At 52.3% G+C, this 17843-nt stretch overlaps 1 protein-coding gene across 2 annotated transcripts; it reads right to left on the bottom strand.

Annotated features, from left to right (window-relative positions):
• Window positions 1-1728: 1728 nt before the first annotated feature.
• LOC120393513 (maestro heat-like repeat family member 5) lies at window positions 1729-8236 on the bottom strand. Of its 2 annotated transcripts, XM_039518111.1 has the most exons (5): window positions 8091-8236; window positions 7283-7398; window positions 5765-5914; window positions 3628-3782; window positions 1729-1807 (listed from the first exon to the last, which is right to left on the bottom strand). In XM_039518111.1, exons 2-5 carry the CDS (start codon window positions 7289-7291, stop codon window positions 1744-1746), a joined length of 378 nt encoding a protein of 125 aa, XP_039374045.1. In that variant the 5' UTR covers window positions 7292-7398; window positions 8091-8236; the 3' UTR covers window positions 1729-1743. The 2 variants fall into 2 exon arrangements, 1 of the variants encoding a protein (XP_039374045.1); XR_005592056.1 differs by lacking the exons at window positions 1729-1807; window positions 3628-3782 and adding an exon at window positions 5238-5378 and having other exon boundaries at window positions 8091-8227.
• Window positions 8237-17843: the final 9607 nt, after the last annotated feature.

Genomic DNA, 17843 nt, shown 5'->3' with positions numbered 1-17843 from the left:
AGCTAGCTGGCTGTAGGCTGCTGACAATGTGCCCAGAGCTTACTGGCCTGAGCTGCTCTCCAGAAAGCCCACTTGTGCCTGTCAACTAATGAATCTCACCTCAGTGCAGAAAGTTATGGCGATATTTCTCTGCTCCTCCTCCTTCTCCCTTTGAACAGTGGTGACGGCCTCTCTGAAGACGGCAGGGAGCTGAGGGTTCTCAAACTCGATCATGGCTCTGGAACATGGAGCAGAAAGTCCCTTGTGGTTATCAAGCGGGGGGAGAGAGAGAGAGAGAGAGTGTTCCTTTCTAGTTGCTGGGCTGAGATGGCAGCCTGGAACAGAGGAACATTTCACATGGAAACTTTGGGCTCCTACCTTGCAATCACGCCAACACCCTGTGAGTAGTAATTGCGGGAGGCTATCATGTCCCAACCCTGCTGAAGTTGGATGCTGGCAAATTCCTTCCAGTATCCGGGCATGGAAAAAAGAGTCTTCACAGCCTCCACTGACTGTTTCGTGCTAACGACAAAAAAATAGCAGTGTCAGGCAATGAGATCAGCCCCAAGCATGGCAAATCGGCACAAGCCCTGGCACACACAGCATGGACAGCAGGAGCTAGCCTCCCCGAGGATAGATCCAGTGTGATATCATGGTGCTTCCCTGCCCAATGGGCCCTGTCGACACTGCAGTGTCATTGAGTTTGTAACCAGTTAGTGACACTGTAGCTTCTTAAGATGGTTGGTGTCATCACTCAATGCGGTTGAATACTTGATTCTTTACTGTGGCAGGTAACAGGCATGTGGGGCCAGATCCTTAGTTGGTGTAAGCAAGCAAAGCTGTGTCAGTTTACACCACCTGAGGTGTCTTCTGGCGCTCTTTTCCCCATGTAGATGGAGGCCCTTAACTGTGCCCACAGATCCAGTTGAACTGGTCCCCCTTCCTCCTGTCTACCTGTGATGCTGACATCCTGCGGTGCCTGGCCCCACGTGCTGCTGGTGTGGTTTTGTCTGCGTTCTGGGACAAAGGCCCACAGATTTGCTCAGCAGGCCCTGATAAAAGCACTGACACTTGGTGGGGGAGGGATAGCTCAGTGGTTTGAGCATTGGCCTGCTAAACCCAGGGTTGTGAGTTCAATCCTTGAGGAGGCCATTTAGGGATCTGGGGCAAAAATCTGACTGGGGATTGGTCCTGCTTTGAGCAGGGGGTTGGACTAGATGACCTCCTGAGGTCCCTTCCAACTCTGATATTCTATGACTCTATAGAGTTAGGTCAACGCAAGGCCGCTCACCCTGCATCACCCTAACTATGGAATTTCCTTCCTGTAGGCAGAACTGCCCCTTGGTGCCAAATTAATAACTCCACCTCCACAAGTGGCAGGGAGTCCAGGTCGATGCAGTTACGTCGATTCAGTGTCAGTGTAGACACAACGTCACGTACGTCAACTGGCTTTCAGGAGCCTTCCCACAATGCCCCACTCTGACCGTACAATCGAGACGAGCACTTCTGGTGAGGAAGTGCACTGCTGAAAGTGCAGACACAAACAAGGGATGGAATTGCTGTGGCGGCTGTATGCCGAGGTAACGCAGGTCGGCTTCACTGTGGCCTGAAGCTAAGAAGGGGTGAAGCTCCCACACACACAGATGCACCATCCTCCCTGCAGTGGCAGGTTCTCAAAGTGACATCTCAAATCTCACTTACAGCCAGGGACACATTGCTGCTCTTCTCCTCCCGGCGTCTCTGCTGGAGCTTGTCCAGCAGCTGCTACAGCACCTCCCTGGGGAGCTGTGGTTCTTCCCCCAAGGCCTTCCACAGCTCAATGGCACATCTGCAGATTCAGAAAGAGAAGTGAGACCTTCCCTGCTTGGCCACCTCTTGCCCTCCCCAGGGAGAGGCTTGGAAAGCGGGCAGGAAAGGCATCTGTGAGAGGAGACACCGATTGGTGCAGGGAGGCTGAGGCAGGGCAAGTCCCGTCAGAGAAGGTTGTATTTATTCCTTTCCCCTAATGGGTTGTTGTTCCTGAAGCTAGCACCGCTGTTTCCAGGACAGTGACCATGATCTGACCACAGAGTGACCAGCACCGTGTGAGCACCAGACTGTGCAACATTCTGCTCTGTTACGCTAGGGTCAGTCCTGAGGAACTTGCCTGACCTCACTGGAGTTCCTCTGGCTATTTGGGGGTGTAACTGAGACACAGCATTTGGCCAAGTGTCTCTTAGCAGCTGAATCCTACTGCAGTGTGGTTGACGGGTCAGACACTGACTCAGAACATGCCCTGATAGGAGAGGGTTCAGGAGCTTAGAAGGGGAGATTGTACTGCCCAGTGTGACAGAGCTGGAAGGAAACTAGTACTGAAATCCCCCTACTCTCTTCTCTCCATTCTTGCTGATCTAACCGCTCCTGGTCCCCCCAGGCATCCGCACAGGAAGACTGCGGACAGATCCAAAAGGCTTCCAGTCATTTGGCTTCCAAGTTTGGTGAGGAAGGTTGGAGATGGTGGTCAAGCCCTGGGGACACTGAGAACTAGGTTGGACAAACCAAGAGCAAATGGCCTGGATTTAAGGTCTTCAGGAAGCTTGACTGAAATTCTGTGCCAACGCTGCCGAGTTTCTATAGCTTCTGAGCACAGACCCTGGAAAGCACTGGGGCTGCTTCAAGGAATTCAAACCTGAAAGGTTTACAAATCAAACACTCAAATCAATATGAAAACCAACACTGTATTCCTCTGGTAACGGAACTGGGTAAGAAATTCAGTTTCTTTCATGCTGCTCTTCAATTCTCTCTCCCGTGTGACACAGATTTGTCTATGGTCAGTGCAGAACTGCATTGCAGAGGATGCGGAGGAAGGCCGGAGTTTTGACCTCGGGCTGTCCTCAGTTGAATTTCACGGCCCCTAGGCACATGGGAACTGTGTTATAAACACCTCAGCTGGATGACTCTGCAAAGCGATTGGCAATAACCAGCAGGACTCAGAGTTCACAACGTATTGAGATGAAAAGAGGCACTCACCCCTCTCAGAGCTGTTATTGCCGGCTGTCTGCAGACTCAGGCAGGCTGCACGGCATTTACGCTCTGGTCACGTGTGGATCATGTATTTATTTAGCAACAATTAGGTCTAGAACTTTGTCTGAAGAGATTTACCTCTGCTGCGCAGCTCCATAAGGATGAGTGTGTTTTTTCACCACTTCCTCAGCCATGGAATAACTAGGGATCTGACTGCAGGTAACAATCCTGCACTGGTCCCCAGGGGACAGACAGATGGACCTCATGGGCCTTTTCCATCTCTGCCTTCTCTCACACAATAGGGAGCAGCCAGACCTCATGAGCCAGGGATGTGGAGTGAGCCCCAAAGTCATTTATTGGCCCTGTACTGGACGGGAGAGGAAGTGGGGTGACCCATAGAAATCAGGACAGTGCTGGAATTCTCCAGAAAACTGGCAGGTCTCCATCCTGGGGAGTGCAGGAGGAGGGTTGGCTCCTCAGTGGTTGGGCCTGGGCATCTCCTCTTGGTGAGCATGGACAGCTCTCTGCACAGCAGGAAACTCCCTCCAACTGTGTGAGCCCGACGGACCCTTCCCGGACTGTGGCCTGTCGGTAGGAGCAGGAAGAGAAATAATGGCCTGAGGTGATAACAGAGCAGCTCCCTACCTGTCCGAGGACAGCGTGTGCGCCACACAGCTCAGAACCACGTCCTGGGGGTGGGAACGAGCCAGCAAGGCCGTGGCCCTCAGCGCTGCTTTTCTGGCTCTGGGATGACAGACGTTGTCCAGCCAGATTAAGATGCGTCCCACGACGTCTCCAACCTGGAAGAATGCCAGAAAGTTGAGGGATGGATTTATCAATGAGTGGCAACCTCCCAGGTAACCCCTCCTGGCAGCCCTGCAAGCCGCCTCTCACCTCGGTTGCCCATCTTGTCAAGCCTCTTTATTGAGATTATGGAGGAGCCAAGTCCAGGAACCCCAGCCTTCCTGAGGTCTGGTTTAGCACCTTAAAGCTCAGAGAAACACACAAAAGCCTTCCCCAAAACCTTACCGTGGGCACAGCCCAAACTCCCCTGCTGTCCCAGGGCCTTCCCTGCCTTAGCAAACTGCTCTCAGCCCTGCTCTCAAGGGCTTCCCTGCAGGAGCCTTTCCTCCATCTCTGCAACTTCCTGCTGATCTCTCTAGCACAATCAGTTCCTCCAGACCCGTGCTTCTCAACCCAGTTTCCATTGTGGGCCCCATATGTGCTGTGTGGGGCACGTCCAATACCACCTGTTTGGCCCTGAGGATGTCCCAGGTAGAGAAGCGCTGCTCCAGACCCAGCTGATGTACCCAGAGCCCATCCCAGAGATGGCAGGCAGGGCTAGTTGGACGGGGCTAGCCAGCTCCAGGCCCCAGCCCTAAGGAGAACCTCTACACTGCGGGATTTTAAAACCTGCCGTAACCAATCTCAAAGCCGGCTCTCTAACCTCGGGCTCAGGCTATGGCACTGGGAACAGCAGTGCAGACATGGAGACTTGGGCTGGAGCCCAGGCTCTGAAGCCCCCTCCTCCCCAGGCTTCAGAGCTCAAGTTCCAGCCCAAGCCCAGAAGAGGCTGCGTTGCCGTTTGGCCCCACAGTGCCAGCCCTGGGAGCCCACGTCCATAGGGCCAGGCTTTCCGGCTCCTGCTGCAGAGTTTGCAGCACAGGGTAGACAGACCCGAAAGGGACAAGCCGCCCCCTAGGGCTCTTCCATGAGGAATTGGTCATTGCTCTTTCCTCTCTCGAACAAGGAGCAGGAGCTACAACCTGGGTGGCTGGATTCTGGTGCCCTGTTCTGCTAGCAGGAGTTAGAGCCCTGCACAAATCAATCTGCTGATTGAGGGGCCATTTGTTATCTCCCCCCTCGGACCTGCTGGAAACAGGGAACTCAGCCAGAGACAGGGACGACCTGCAGGAAACCCCAGGAACAGGCAGGTTTGGGGAGGAAGCTCAGGCTCAGGATTCTGTTTGTTTATGAGTCTCCGAGTTTCCAGGAAAGCCAAAGCCCAGGAAGGGAATAAGTCTGCACTGAGGCGCCATGGGCAGGCGGTATCTGGGGAAGGGCAGGAATGTCACCTTTTTCCAGGCCGAGCGATTGAAGGCAACAGTTAAAGGACTGTAGGGAACGTGAACCCTGATTCCTTTCTCGATAACCCCACCTGCGCAGGCTTGGGCAACTCAAGGAGCTCTCTGGGCTTCAGTTTCCCCAGGTGTCAAACGGGTTGAATTCCTACCTCCCAGGAGGGTGGTGGAGCTTCATTAATCAGGGGGAATAATGACTCTGAGAGCCTCCTACCCAGGGGATGTAGAAATGAAGTCTGCCAGAAACCTCCCTAGGCCAGTCTAATTCACGGGGGAGGCACTCAGATCCTGTGGGGATGGGCAGCAGGATCAGAGCTTGGGAGAGACAGAGAGAAAAGTGCAAAGCCAAATTCCTCCTGATCCTTCAGCTGGAAAAACAAGGCCCCGCAGTATGTCTGAGGAAACCAGTGTGGAGGCCCCTGGGCAGACTAGGTAAGTGCTGCGCTGCCAGGGCTGGGGCTATCGCTCCCCTTCAGTGGGGCTGGGCTGTCCTCAGGGACGTGTCAGAGCTCCAGCGGGCAGAGAACAGGTCAAACACCTCACGCCGCGGATCCCCGCGGCCAAGCGATGAAGGGAAAGGGGCTCAGCCACCCTTCACAGCACCATGCCCGTGTGTCCCAGGAACGGTTTCCTAGGAGAGGAAATTCTCCCCTCCCCCTCTCTGCGCAGCATCCCCCTGCCCCACGGCGGGAGTCTCTTACTCTCTCCATCTTGTCTCCGTGTAGAGACACGATGGTCCTCAGCTCTTCCTCGGCGGCTTGAAATCGCTCCAGGGTGGGTGTCGTCAGACCCTTCACGGCTCTCATCAGCAGGGCTTGGAGCTGGGCTGAGGGAAGCTGCTCCCCGGGGGTCTGCAATGAAGAGGGACAGAGCCTGTGGGGACTGAGTATTTCCATCACTCAGCTGCCCTGGAACAGTCTGTCCCGGCGGGAGGCTGGCAGCGCCCCGTGAGCGTGGAGACTCCGGCTGAGCCCTTTTCTTAACAAACCTCAACAGGTGCCGAGGTTTCCTCAGTCTTTCATACGCTTCCCCCTCCCCCCTGCCTGAGAAGAGATGGGAGCCTCTCAGCCGGTGCTGGGACCCCAAGGGCACCCCATTTCCTCCCTCTCTAGCCCCTTCCCCCAGGAAGCCCAGCTTTTGCTGAGAAAGCCTCAATAGCCTGCAAAGCCCAGTCAAGTTGCTTGTTGAGTGCAGCCGAGGGGTCACTGCAGAACCTGCCCCATGTCCCATCCCACCCCGAGCGCCTGAGCAGATTGGCTCAGCAACTCTAGCAGCCCACAGTGTCTGCGAGGAAAGGACTGAGAACAGGGCCCAAGCGGAAATGCCTCTTCCTTCCCCACCCTGCAGCGTGTGGGGCTGCCACAAAACAGGCAGGAATCGCCGGCAGGACAGAAAGTAGCTTCGACTGAAGGAGCAAGTCTGCCTGGCTGAGGAGAATCCCAAACCGTGGGCCTCTGGGGCCAGCCCCCCGTGGGTCAGAACTCACTGGGCACAATGTTACTGCAGGGGGACTGGTTCCAGGGTCACCTAAACCCAGGGCCTGGGGTGCTGAAGGCCTTTGCCCTGGTGTCTCAGGCACCTCCTGAGTGTTACTGCAGCTGGCCTGCGTGGCTGGATTAGCCCCGTCTGTCCTGGACGCCAGCAGCTGAGGATGCAGTAGAGCACACCAGAGCGACACACTCGCATAGATACTCCTGGCAGAGGGGATCCAACCTGGGATTTCTGGAGTTTAGTGCAGGAGCCTCTCCCGCAGCAGCTAAAACCCAACCGGCTGTTAGCTAAGGCTCTAGAGCAGACTCCTTTGATCTCTGTCTCTAAGTGGTCCTGGTGCCACTAGACGGGCCAGAACACCCCATCCAGCAGGTGTGTGGGTTACCCCTACAAGTGCAGGGAGGGGCCTGGTAGGATTTTCAGCAGTGCCTGTGTCCCATGGAGAGTGCATCAGAATCAGGCACCTGAGTCAGGCACTTCTGCGAATCCCACTAAGCACCTCTGAACTTCCTGAGGTGCCTGAACCCCTTTGTCAACCTGGGCCTCGTTCAAGCAACCCAGAGAAACTCGTCAAGACTGGCTGGAGTCGATCACACGTGAAGAGTGTTTCCTTTCAGCTCCCTGAGCAAGGGGCAGGTAGGTCTCCTGTCAGAGATCCCAGCTCCGGGAGATATTAATACACCCAGCAGGGGAGGCTTTCCAATAGCACAGTCACAAAGCGTCATTACCATGGTCATATGGGAGCTGCTTGGTAATGAGGGGGTGGGAGTGCGCTCTTCTTCCTGCTCTTCTGGGCTCCCTTTTTCCCACTTCCCCTGCGACTCCGACGCCTCCTTCTTCGTCCCTGGAGCAGAAAGAAACATTCGTAACATTTCCCTTTTCCATGTAGTATCCCTGCTTTACAGAGGATGGAAAATGGGCACAGAGCCCTGAAGTGAATTGCCCAGGGTCAGACTGAAGGTTGTTGGCAGCTAAGCAGAGAACTCCGATCTCATGACTCTTTGCTGGGGGCTTTTACCACACGAGGCTTCCTCGGACCTAGGGGCCTGTTTCTTTTCAATGGTGTATTCTAGTCTTCTCCCCTTGCACACCTTTCCTGTCAGTGATGGGCAACAGGCCTCATTTGCCTTTAACCCCCCAAGAAGTAATGGCTCAGCTCTGCTACGGTTCCCAGCTGCGATGTGCTGAGACCTCTGGAGCATTTTACTGATGAAACGGACCCGATCCAGGAGACAAGAAATGATTTTCTACAACGTCCAGCCTCTCTGTTCTCCTTACAGCCTGGAGCAATGTTAGTACTCCCCACCCCACAGTGCCAGACCCCCAGAGGGGGGTGACCTGACACACTCAGCTCTCCCCACCTCAGCGATGGACCTTGGCCACCCTCTCCAAGAGGATCTGTCACTAAATGGATTCCAGAGTCTGAGGTACCCTTCGCTGTCCCGTGAGAAAGGCCCTGATGTATAAGGCTTGTAGAATGACTGGTGTGAGTATTCCTCACATGCTCCTCGCTAACCATGTGGTTTGAATCCTCACCTGTAAGATCCAGTTTGACTTTGTCTGGCTTCTCCTGGAGCTTCACCTACTCTGACTCCACCTGGTTCTCAGCTGCTTTCTTCTTCTACTACTTCTTCTTCAGGGAAAAGCGCGTCCACCTTTTTGGAGAGGAAATTGTTCTCTCCTCATCGCTATCTGCCATTGAGTTGTCAGACTGGCTACAGACACACAGTCTTTTCATGCCTGATAGGATGGTCCATGAGCATTTGCTTCTCTGGCAAGGTCTGTTCTTGCTGGCTGAGGACAGAGCATGCCTCAATTGCTGCAGGTTGGACGAACACTTTGTGCACATGGATCTCTCTGTGCTCCCTTGAGGCGAGTCTTTGGAAAAAGGAATGAAGCCTGGAATAGAAAGAAGGAGGAAATGGGCTTTTCTGTTATTCTCTAAAGGAAGGGAATTAGTTTGCCCAGGATTCCCAAATCCAAGAGAGTGGTCTTTTGAAACCATCTGCTCCTCTTATAACCAGGACTGGTTCATAAAACTAAGAACATAAGCAACACAAGACCGGCCATACTGTGTCAAACCAAAGGTCCATCTAGCCCAGTATACTGTCTTCTGACAGTGGCCAATGCCAGGTGCCCCAGAGGGAATGAACAGCTAATCATCAAGTGATCCTGTGACAGTGCGGTTCTGGCGGGACCCAACTGAGAGTGCCAAATTAGGACCAATTGCTCAAACAGGGCAGCCACAGCCCTAGGCTGGGGTTTTTCCACCTCTAAGGTAAACCAAACCAGCCAGACAACGAGGACTTTGGTCTTACCCCACTGGCTAACCACAAGTCACACAAGCAATTTCCTTAGACACTCCAGTCTCCCAGTATCACCACCAGTGCACTCGTCCTGGGGATGAATGGTTATGAAAACCAACACCCCAATAAAAGAAAAAGGTTCCCTCAATCCCAAAGGACCAAGCCCCAGACCCAGGTCAATATACACATCAGATCTTACCCACAAATTACGCTGTTGCCAATCCTTTAGAATCTAAAATCTAAAGGTTTATTCATAAAGGGAAAAAAGGTAGAGCTGAGAGCTAGAATTGGTTAAATGGAATCAATTACATACAGTGATGGCAAAGTTCTTAGTTCAGGCTTGCAGCAGTAATGGCATAAACTGCAGGTTCAAATCAAGTCTCTGGAACATCCCCCGCTGGGATGGGTCATTCAGTCCTTTGTGCAGAGCTTCAGTTTGTAGCAAAGTCCCTCCAGAGGTAAGAAGCAGGATTGAAGACAAGATGGAGATGAGGCATCAGCCTTATATATGCTTTTCCAGGTGCAAGAACCTCTTTGTCCTTACTGTGGAAAATTACAGCAAAATGGAGTCTGGAGTCACATGGGCCAGTCCCTGCATACTTTGCTGAGTCACAAGGCGTGTCTGCCTTCTCTCCATGGGTCAATTGTGTAGCTGATGGTCCGTAATGGGCCATCAAGCAGGCTAGGCAGGGCTAACACCAGCTTGTCTGCGGTGTCACCCAGAAGCAGAGCACAATATAAAATACAGACAGTACAGAGCCAATACTTATAACTTCAACTACAAAATGATACACAGACATACAGACAGCATAATCCTAACCAGCAACCCATAACCTGGTCTTAGACACCTTATATGACCCCCTTTACCCAAGATTTGATGCCACCACAGGACCTTGGTTGCAAACCATGTTCTATATGGTCCCAGTTTATATCAATAACGTCACAGATCCATTCCTGTCGCTCATTCCTGGCTTCTGGCAAACTGAGGCTAGGGACACCATCCCTATCCATCCTGGCTAATAGCCATTGATGTACCTATCCTCCATTAATTTATCTAGTTCATTTTTGAATTCCGTTATAGTCTTGGCCTTCACAACATCCTCCAGCAAAGAGTTCCACAGATTAACTGTGCGTTGTTTGGAAAAAATACTTCCTTTTGTTTGTTTTAAATCTGTTGCTTATTAACAAAGGCAGCACTTGGATTTGAAGTGAGGACCACTTGGTCTGCAGTTAAACACACTACCACTGAGCTCTACCCGCATGACTAGACCCAGCCCCAGGTGAAGACATGTGGGACCGTGGTGAAACAGGAATTCTTTTGGGGAAGTTCTAGGCCTGTGTTATGCAGGAGGTCAGACTAGATGATCAGGGCTATCTGTTCTGGCCTTAGAGCCTTTGAAACTATGAATTTATTAATCTAAAGTTGGCTTTAACTTCTAATATGAAAGTTGCTGCTCCTGTCCAAGAGGAGAGGCTTTGTCTGAGGTTTCCTTGCAGAGAGGCACCAGGATCCCTGTTCCCTCTTTCTCATAACCTTTCTTGGACAGAGCACATCACAGGTTCTCCCCTTTTGCTCTTTAACAGGAGACCTCCATGCACCAGATCCGTAATTCATCCCATCCTAGCACAGTCGCTGGCTACATTTCCTAGCCTGACTCTCACACCTCCTCTGCCAATGGACAGACATAAAAACAGCAAAGGTCAATTTCTATGTTCTTTGGTTATTACCTGGGCCTAGTTACAAAAGTGCTTCATTATTAACCCCACTTCTTTGTGCACAGAATTTTGGGACTCTGGGAACAGATAGGCCCAAGCTGAAAACCAATAAACCTCTGTTCCCAGAGAACCCAGTAAAAGGAACAAAAGATTGTCATCTAGAAGGTTTGAGGGTCTGAAAGGATGGATTAGCAGCTGTAAACATGTTTACTTATTCTCAACTATTTGAAAATCTGGAATGTATTAGCATGGGGAAAATAACCAGTAAACTTTAAATGAAGAATTTCCCATACTATTTATAACATCCAGTCAGAAGTTAGGTCACCAAAACAATAACAAAGAAATCACACCAAGATCCATGGCAAATTTAGGCTGCAATTTATTTAAACCCCTTTCCTGGAAGGGAATTGTAGGGGGGAATTTACACATCTATTTTATATAGCCCAATGGGGGCAGAGTAGAATTTGTAGAGTTTTGAAGTCTATCTCCAGGAGATTATTTCTGAGGGAACTACCAAGATGACAGCCAGGCAATGGGAGTGGAGCTGTATCACTTTCAATAGCTTAAGATGTATTTCTTCGGCATATTTGAGCTCATTATGTGTTTCAAATCATGTAAATTCTGAGAAAGAGATGGTCTCAAAGGAAGAGGGTAAAGCAGGGGTGGGAAGAGGTGGGATGGGACTTTGGGAAGGGGGTGAAGTGGGGGTGGGAAGACTCCCATGACTTCAAGATCTCTTTCTTGAGTGGCAACAGCTTGGACTCTGTGATTTTTATATGTATAGTTGGGATTCTGTTTTCCAATGTGCATTACTTTACATTTATCAACACTGAATTTCATGAGCCATTTTGTTGCCCAGTCAGTCACTCACTTTTGTGAGCTCCTCTCTCTTCATAGTCTGCTTTGGACTTAATTATCTTGAGTAGTTTTGTATCATCTGCAAATTTGGCCTCCTCACTGTTTACCCATTTTCCAGAGAATTTATGAATACGCTGAACAGGACTGGTCCCAGTACAGATCCCTGGGGGACACCATTATTTACCTCTCTCCATCCTAAAACCTGACCCTGTATTGCTGCCCCGTGTTTACTATCTCAGAAACCATTTCTGATCCATGAGACAACCTTCTCTTTTATTCCATGACAGCTTAAGAGCAGAAGAGGGTTTCCTTGGGAGGGGATGAATTGAAAATATATCAGAACCTTGTACAGATTTATTGCCCTGAAGTGCATCTGAAACTCAGTCTTCACTGTGAGCAGGATTTGGACCTGCACAGGGAAACCCTAGTGGATTTCCAATCCGGTGCCTTAACCACTTGGCCACCACAGCTATTGGGAAACAAAAGCTGCAATTCCAGATAACTGATAAATAACCACAATGCTCAGCACTAAAGTAATCTGAAATATGGAATTCAAACAGTAAACCTGCCTCCTAAAGCAGAGGGGAAATAGGGCTGTAGGGGTCCAGCGTGGGGGCTCGGCCCTCTCAGGTGTGGCTAGGAGCCAGGCCGCCTCGCTACACGAGGCTAAGTAAACAGTCAGTCTTTAAAGTCCAAGCCCTAGGTCAGGGCGGGGCAACAGGCAGTAGTCCTGAACTCAGACTCCCAGGCAGGGGCTGAGCAAGCATACAGCAGGTCAGGGGCTCAGACCCTCAGGCAGGGGCTGAGCAAAACAAACAGTCTTTTAAGCCCAAGCCCTAGGTCAGGGCGGGGCACCAACAGTACTCGACAGTAAGTCCAGGCTCCTACGCCTGAGCGTTGGTGTGAGGAGGAGATGCCACCCGTGAGTGGGGTGGCAGGGGGGACACAGGCCCGCCCACTCCACTGTGTCCCAGCCCGGGGCCCTAACAGCGGCAGTCAGTCTGCTGCTGTGTCAGTGGGGTCCTGACCGCAACACACCGACATTGGCTCGAGGTCTGCTGCAGCCAGACTGGGGTCGGCTACCCCCGGGCTACTTCCCATCTCCCCCTCCATTGGTACCTGCTCATCTCTAGCGTCCTCCGCCGTGTCCCACACCATGGGCTCCTCGGGGCACTGAGCGCTGGATAGGTCGGGCTGCTCCTCAGGACACGGGGCGAGGGGACACTCAGGCAGCTCCTCAGGGTACCGGGCTCGGGGAAGGCTCGGCCCAACAGGAGCTCAGGCACCAGCGTCTGTCCTCTCCAGCAGCCGGGCAGCAACTGAGCGCTGGGGCCGGGCCTTTATACTTCCTGTCCCGCCCCTTGACTTCCGGGGGGCGGTGACAGGCAGCGGTGACTCCGCCCACTGAGGCATCTGTTCTGGCTCGGCCCTCTCGGGTGTGGTTGGGAGCCAGGCCGCCTTGCTACACGGGCTTTTTCTTTTTACTTAATCACATGCAATAGCTCAGAGAGCACTTTTAAAAGTCTCCCCTCCCACAACCTGGAAGAGGGCAAGGATTCTCAGGTTCTAACGTGCTTTGAATGAGGATCACTGGACCACAGAACAATTCACTAGAGAAATCTGTGATGCACAGAACGAGGCTGAGAAAAATGCTTACTGGAAACAAGAATTGCTCCCCTGGAATAACAGCTGTATTGGGCAGCTGGAAATCTCACAAGAGAAGCTAGAGCATGGGTGGCTCAGTAGTAGAAGTCCTAGTTACTGCATGGGAGGCCTGCATTTGTTTTATGGACAATAGAGGTCTGTAGCAAGGCAGGGACTCACCCGTCAGCACCTCCTGCTGGTCGTCCTCGGGATTAGCTCTTCGACCCAGGAGCACCCTCTGCAGGCCACTGATCCGTGTGTCACTGGCCCCCCTGTCCCTCCCAGGACCCCAGTGCCCTTATCCCAGGGTTCTGCCTCCTGCAGTGCCCCACAGTCTCTGGGTTTCCCCACCCCCAGGGAACCCCCACTCCCTATCCCCACATTGTCAGTAGCCACGACAGAGGCAGTCTCTGTTTAGCCCCCACGCCCTGGGGCCAACTGCAGTGTATCAGCCAATCATCACAGGGGACAAGGGGTCTGGACGGGCAGCCTCCAGCTGCCCTTCTGCAAGCACAATACCTATGTGGGACTAGGACCAGGCCCTACAGCCTGGGGAGTTGCTGGTCTAGGGCCTCCCAGCTCCTACAGCCTTTCCCCAGCCCTGCCTCCCTCTAGGTCCCCTGGGTGAGTTCCCCAGCAGCCAGGCCTGTCTCCATCTACAGGCAGAGGGAGACTGCTGCTCCTGGCTCCCTGGCCTTCTTAAAAGTCCCTGTTGCTCAGGTTGGGGCATGGCCCCAGCTGCAGCCACTTCCCCCAATCAGCCAGGGTTTTACCTTGCCCAGCCCCAGCCCTCTGCAGGGCTTTTCCAACCCCTCCAGGGTCGGAGCGGGTAGTGAACCCGCTACAAGGTCTGAGGTCTATTGCCTCAAAATTTCAGTAGAAAAATTCAGACCCAAACTGTGTGTGGTGGGGAGATCGGTGGGGGTTTGTTTGGTTTTGATTTAGTTTGTTTTCTTTTTCTCATTTTAAATGTCCTTGATCATTTTGATGGGAAAAAGATGTGTAGGAGGCTAAGGAAAAGTAAGAAAAGATAAAAATCTGCATTGGCGTGAGGGGGGTCTCTGAATTCCAGGGCATGGGTGGAGATTTTCATGGCCGGGAGGGAGGATGTTAAGTGATAAATGAGAGGCTTTTGCTGGAACACAGGGAGAGATTTTACAGTTTAATTTTTCCAAAGACAAACCTCCTCACTTCCCCTGTGCTGTTGCTCAGCTCAGACCCCACTGACACCTCTGTGATGAAGTGGGATTTTCTGAATGTTTTGTATGAATATTGTGTATACCTCAGACTCTATAAATCCATGGTACACCCACATCTTGAATAATGCGTGTAGATGTGGTCACCCTGTAACGGGCCGGACTCACCACCTGCGGCGCCTCGTGCTGGTGACTCTGGGAATTAGCTCTTTCCAGTGGAGCGCCCCCTCTTGGTGGTGTCCCGTCCGTCGTTCTACCCTCTGTTACTGTTTCTGGACCCACGTTGCTGCGTGCTCGGCGGCGTCCTCTTCGAGGCCACTGCCCTGCGGCAGTGCCCCTTAGTCCATCTGCACCCCCTTCTGGGGGGTCAGTGATCAGCAGTCCCACACCCCGGTCACTATATCCAACCGCCCTCTGAGTCCAATCCCTCTTGTCAGGGATCTGACGTAGCAATATGGCCGCTCCCTACGGCCAATTGCTGGGTGCACTGCAAGGAGTGAAGGGGGGGACCCAGGCCCGCCCTCTACTCTGGGTCCCGGCCCAGGGACCCTCTGGCATCAGCCTCGCTGTCCTTCTCTCCCCTTCCGCTGTCTGTTTCCCTGGGCCGCTTCCCCTACAGCCCCTTGCACCCGCTAGGCCCTTCCCTTCAGGGCCTGCAGCCTGGCAGGCTACAGGTTCAAGCTCCCTAGCCTCCCTGAGCCTGGCCAGCACTGCGCTGTCCATGGTGCTAGTCTCCTCCCTTGGAGACTGATCTTCCCCTGTCAAAGGCCTGGAACAGACTGACTGCTCCGGCTCTGGGCAGCCTTTATATATGCCTGAGCCTGGCCCTGATTGGCTGTCTCCAAACTGGGCCCTGATTGGCTCACAATAAGTCCTTCTCTGATTGGCTCACTGTCTGCGCAGGCGCCCTGGCCTGCCACAGCCCACTCTCACAGGGAGTGGGGCAGTCCGCCCCCACTACACACCACATCTCAAAAAAGATATACTAGAATTGGAAAAGGTTCAGAAAAGGGCAACAAAAATGACTAGGGGTATGGAATGGCTGCCATATGAGGAGAGATTAATAAGACTGGGATTTTTCATCTTGAAAAAGAGACAACTAAGGGGGGATTTAGTTGGGGTTGGTCCTGCTTTGAGCAGGGGGTTGGACTAGATGACCTCCTGAGGTCCCTTCCAACCCTAATCTTCTATGATATGATAGAGATCTATAACATCATGACTGGTGTGGAGAAAGTAAATAAAGAAGTGTTATTTACTCCTTCTCACAACACAAGAACTAGGGGCCACCAAATGAAATTAATAGGAAGCGGGTTTAAAACAAACAAAAGGAAGTTTTTTTTTCATGCAACACACAGTCAACCTGTGGAACTCCTGGCCAGGGGATGTTGTGAGGGCCAAGACTATAGCGGGGTTCAAAAAAGAACTAGATACATTCAAGGAGAAAAGGGCCATCAGTGGCTATTAGCCAGGGGGGGCACAGATGGTGCCCCTAACCTCTGTCTGTCAGAAGCTGGGAATGGGATAGATCACTTGATGATTGCTCTGGTCTGTTCATTCCCTTTAGGGCACCTGGCACTGGCCACTGTTAGCAGACAGGATACTGGGCCAGATGGACCTTTGGTCTGACCCAGTCTGGCCATTCTTATGTTCTATGTCAGGGGTCAGCAACCTTTCAGAAGTGATGTGCCGAGTCTTCATTTATTCACTCTAATTTAAGGTTTCGCGGGCCCGTCATACATTTTAACGTTTTCAGAAGGTCTCTTTCTATAAGTCTATAACATATAACTAAACTATTGTATGTAAAGTAAATAAGGTTTTTAAAATGTTTAAGATGCTTCATTTAAAATTAAATTAAAATGCAGAGCCCCCCTGGACCGGTGGCCAGGACCCGGGCAGTGTGAGTGCCACTGAAAATCAGCTTGAGTGCTGCCTTCGGCACGCATGCCATGGGTTGCCTACCCCTGTTCTATGTTCTTAATAAGGAGGATGTAAGGAACAATGTTTCTCCGGTGTACATGATGAAGCGGCAATGACTCCACTTCCCTTGCTGGTTTCTATCACAGAGGGCGAAACAGAAGGGTAAGGGGCAGGGGTGATGCAGAATTAAGAGGGCAACAGACAGCCATCTCATGGCAGGCCCTCTAGATTCACACCAACAATTACCTGCCTTTTCCTGTGTCAAACCCACAGCTGAGGTTCCCGTGCTTCACCATGTCCCCCTGCTACAAACTGCTGCTGACTCTCCCCCAGTTTAGGGGTCCTCTCAATGGAATTCATGTATGGTTCTAAAAACATGCTTCAAACAGCTGTTATTGTGAGGTCTAAAAACAGAGTCTAATGATTGAGGGTTTGAGTCCATAGTAGTTCTGCTTCCTTAGTTTTCACTTTGGCTGAAAACCCTGGGGGCAAAGGTTCTGGCTCCAGGGGGGCTGGGGAAAGCAAAGACTGGCATGTGAGTCCTAGATAGTCCCAGTCTAGCCTCTGGGCTTCCGAGCTTGCCAAAGTGGGTGGATGCCTGGGCTAGCGTGTAGAGCAGTCTCCCTCCTCCTAATCTGTGCCTGCCCCTATGCTTCAGGGGGCTGGTTTGATAGCACCTGTGGAACCCTGGGTATTTCTCTGCTTCTCGCCAGCTGGGGAAAGCTGCTTGGCGAAAAATCTCCTCCTTCCCCACCAGAATGAGGACCTTGAGTGGGAACGGTAACAGCCCCCACCTGGGGACCAGCCCTGCTTTCCCACAACATTCTGATGCTGGCCACAGAACGCCAGCGGACACCCCACGTGCTGGTCTGCGGTTGGCCTGCAATGGGTGTTTGAAGTGCCAGGAGGTGTGGAGCAGATCGGCCCAGTGTCTTTGTAGGTGTCTGCAGACCACAGTTAGGCATGGTCCCCCCTACTCTTGCCCCACCCTATGGAGCTCTTTGGTGTGGAAGCCTTCCCTTAGAGCTGTCAGCACCAGCCACCCCTGCTGTAGGTGCCCAGAGGAAGAAAGTGGTGCTGTGCTCCAGCCTGTGACTCTTGCTCCTGGTTCTTTCCCCTGACTATGAAGCCTGGCCATGGCGCTCCTTTTTTTTAGAATGAGGTGGGCAAGAGGAAAAGCGTGGAGATGCAATGGCAAAAGCCTGTCAGCATCAGGTGACACAGAGAAAAACGCAACCCGCAGAACTTCAGGTATCTGTAGCCAGACACTCAAGTTGTGGGACCCCAAGCTATTGCATGGGTCCATCCTGTCAAGCCAGACGGACCAAAGACCTCCCTCGAGTGGGCATGAGTAACCCAGCAGTAGGAAAAAGACAAATTCTTGTGCAACTGGGGAGCTGAGCAGAAGGGCCTCCATGACTTCGCAGAAAACCAGTGCAGTGCCAGCAAGTCCCACCAAGATTTGAATTGGGATTACAGGATTCAGAGTTCTGAGCGCCATTGGAGCATAGGACCAGCTGGCCTGGCCTTTTCTGGAGAACACCTGTGACCACCGGCACTCAGATGTGTTGTATCCTTGGGGGCAACAGTTTAGGAAGAAATCACTGGAGACACAGAGAGCTGTAAACCTGGAAAGAGCCATTGCGACACAC

Source organism: Mauremys reevesii, unplaced genomic scaffold, assembly GCF_016161935.1.
Source record: "Mauremys reevesii isolate NIE-2019 unplaced genomic scaffold, ASM1616193v1 Contig21, whole genome shotgun sequence".
Classification (NCBI taxonomy): Eukaryota; Metazoa; Chordata; order Testudines; family Geoemydidae; genus Mauremys; species Mauremys reevesii.
This window is presented reverse-complemented; position numbering and strand designations above follow the sequence as displayed.

Bases quoted from the DNA above. Each gene is read 5' to 3' on its own strand.
- LOC120393513 (XM_039518111.1), bottom strand. The intron at 3,783-5,764 runs GTAAGAGACTCC...GCATTCTTCCAG, and splicing joins ACGGAGACAAGATGGAGAGA to GTTGGAGACGTCGTGGGACG. The intron at 1,808-3,627 runs GTAGGGAGCTGC...CTGAATCTGCAG, and splicing joins CACACGCTGTCCTCGGACAG to ATGTGCCATTGAGCTGTGGA.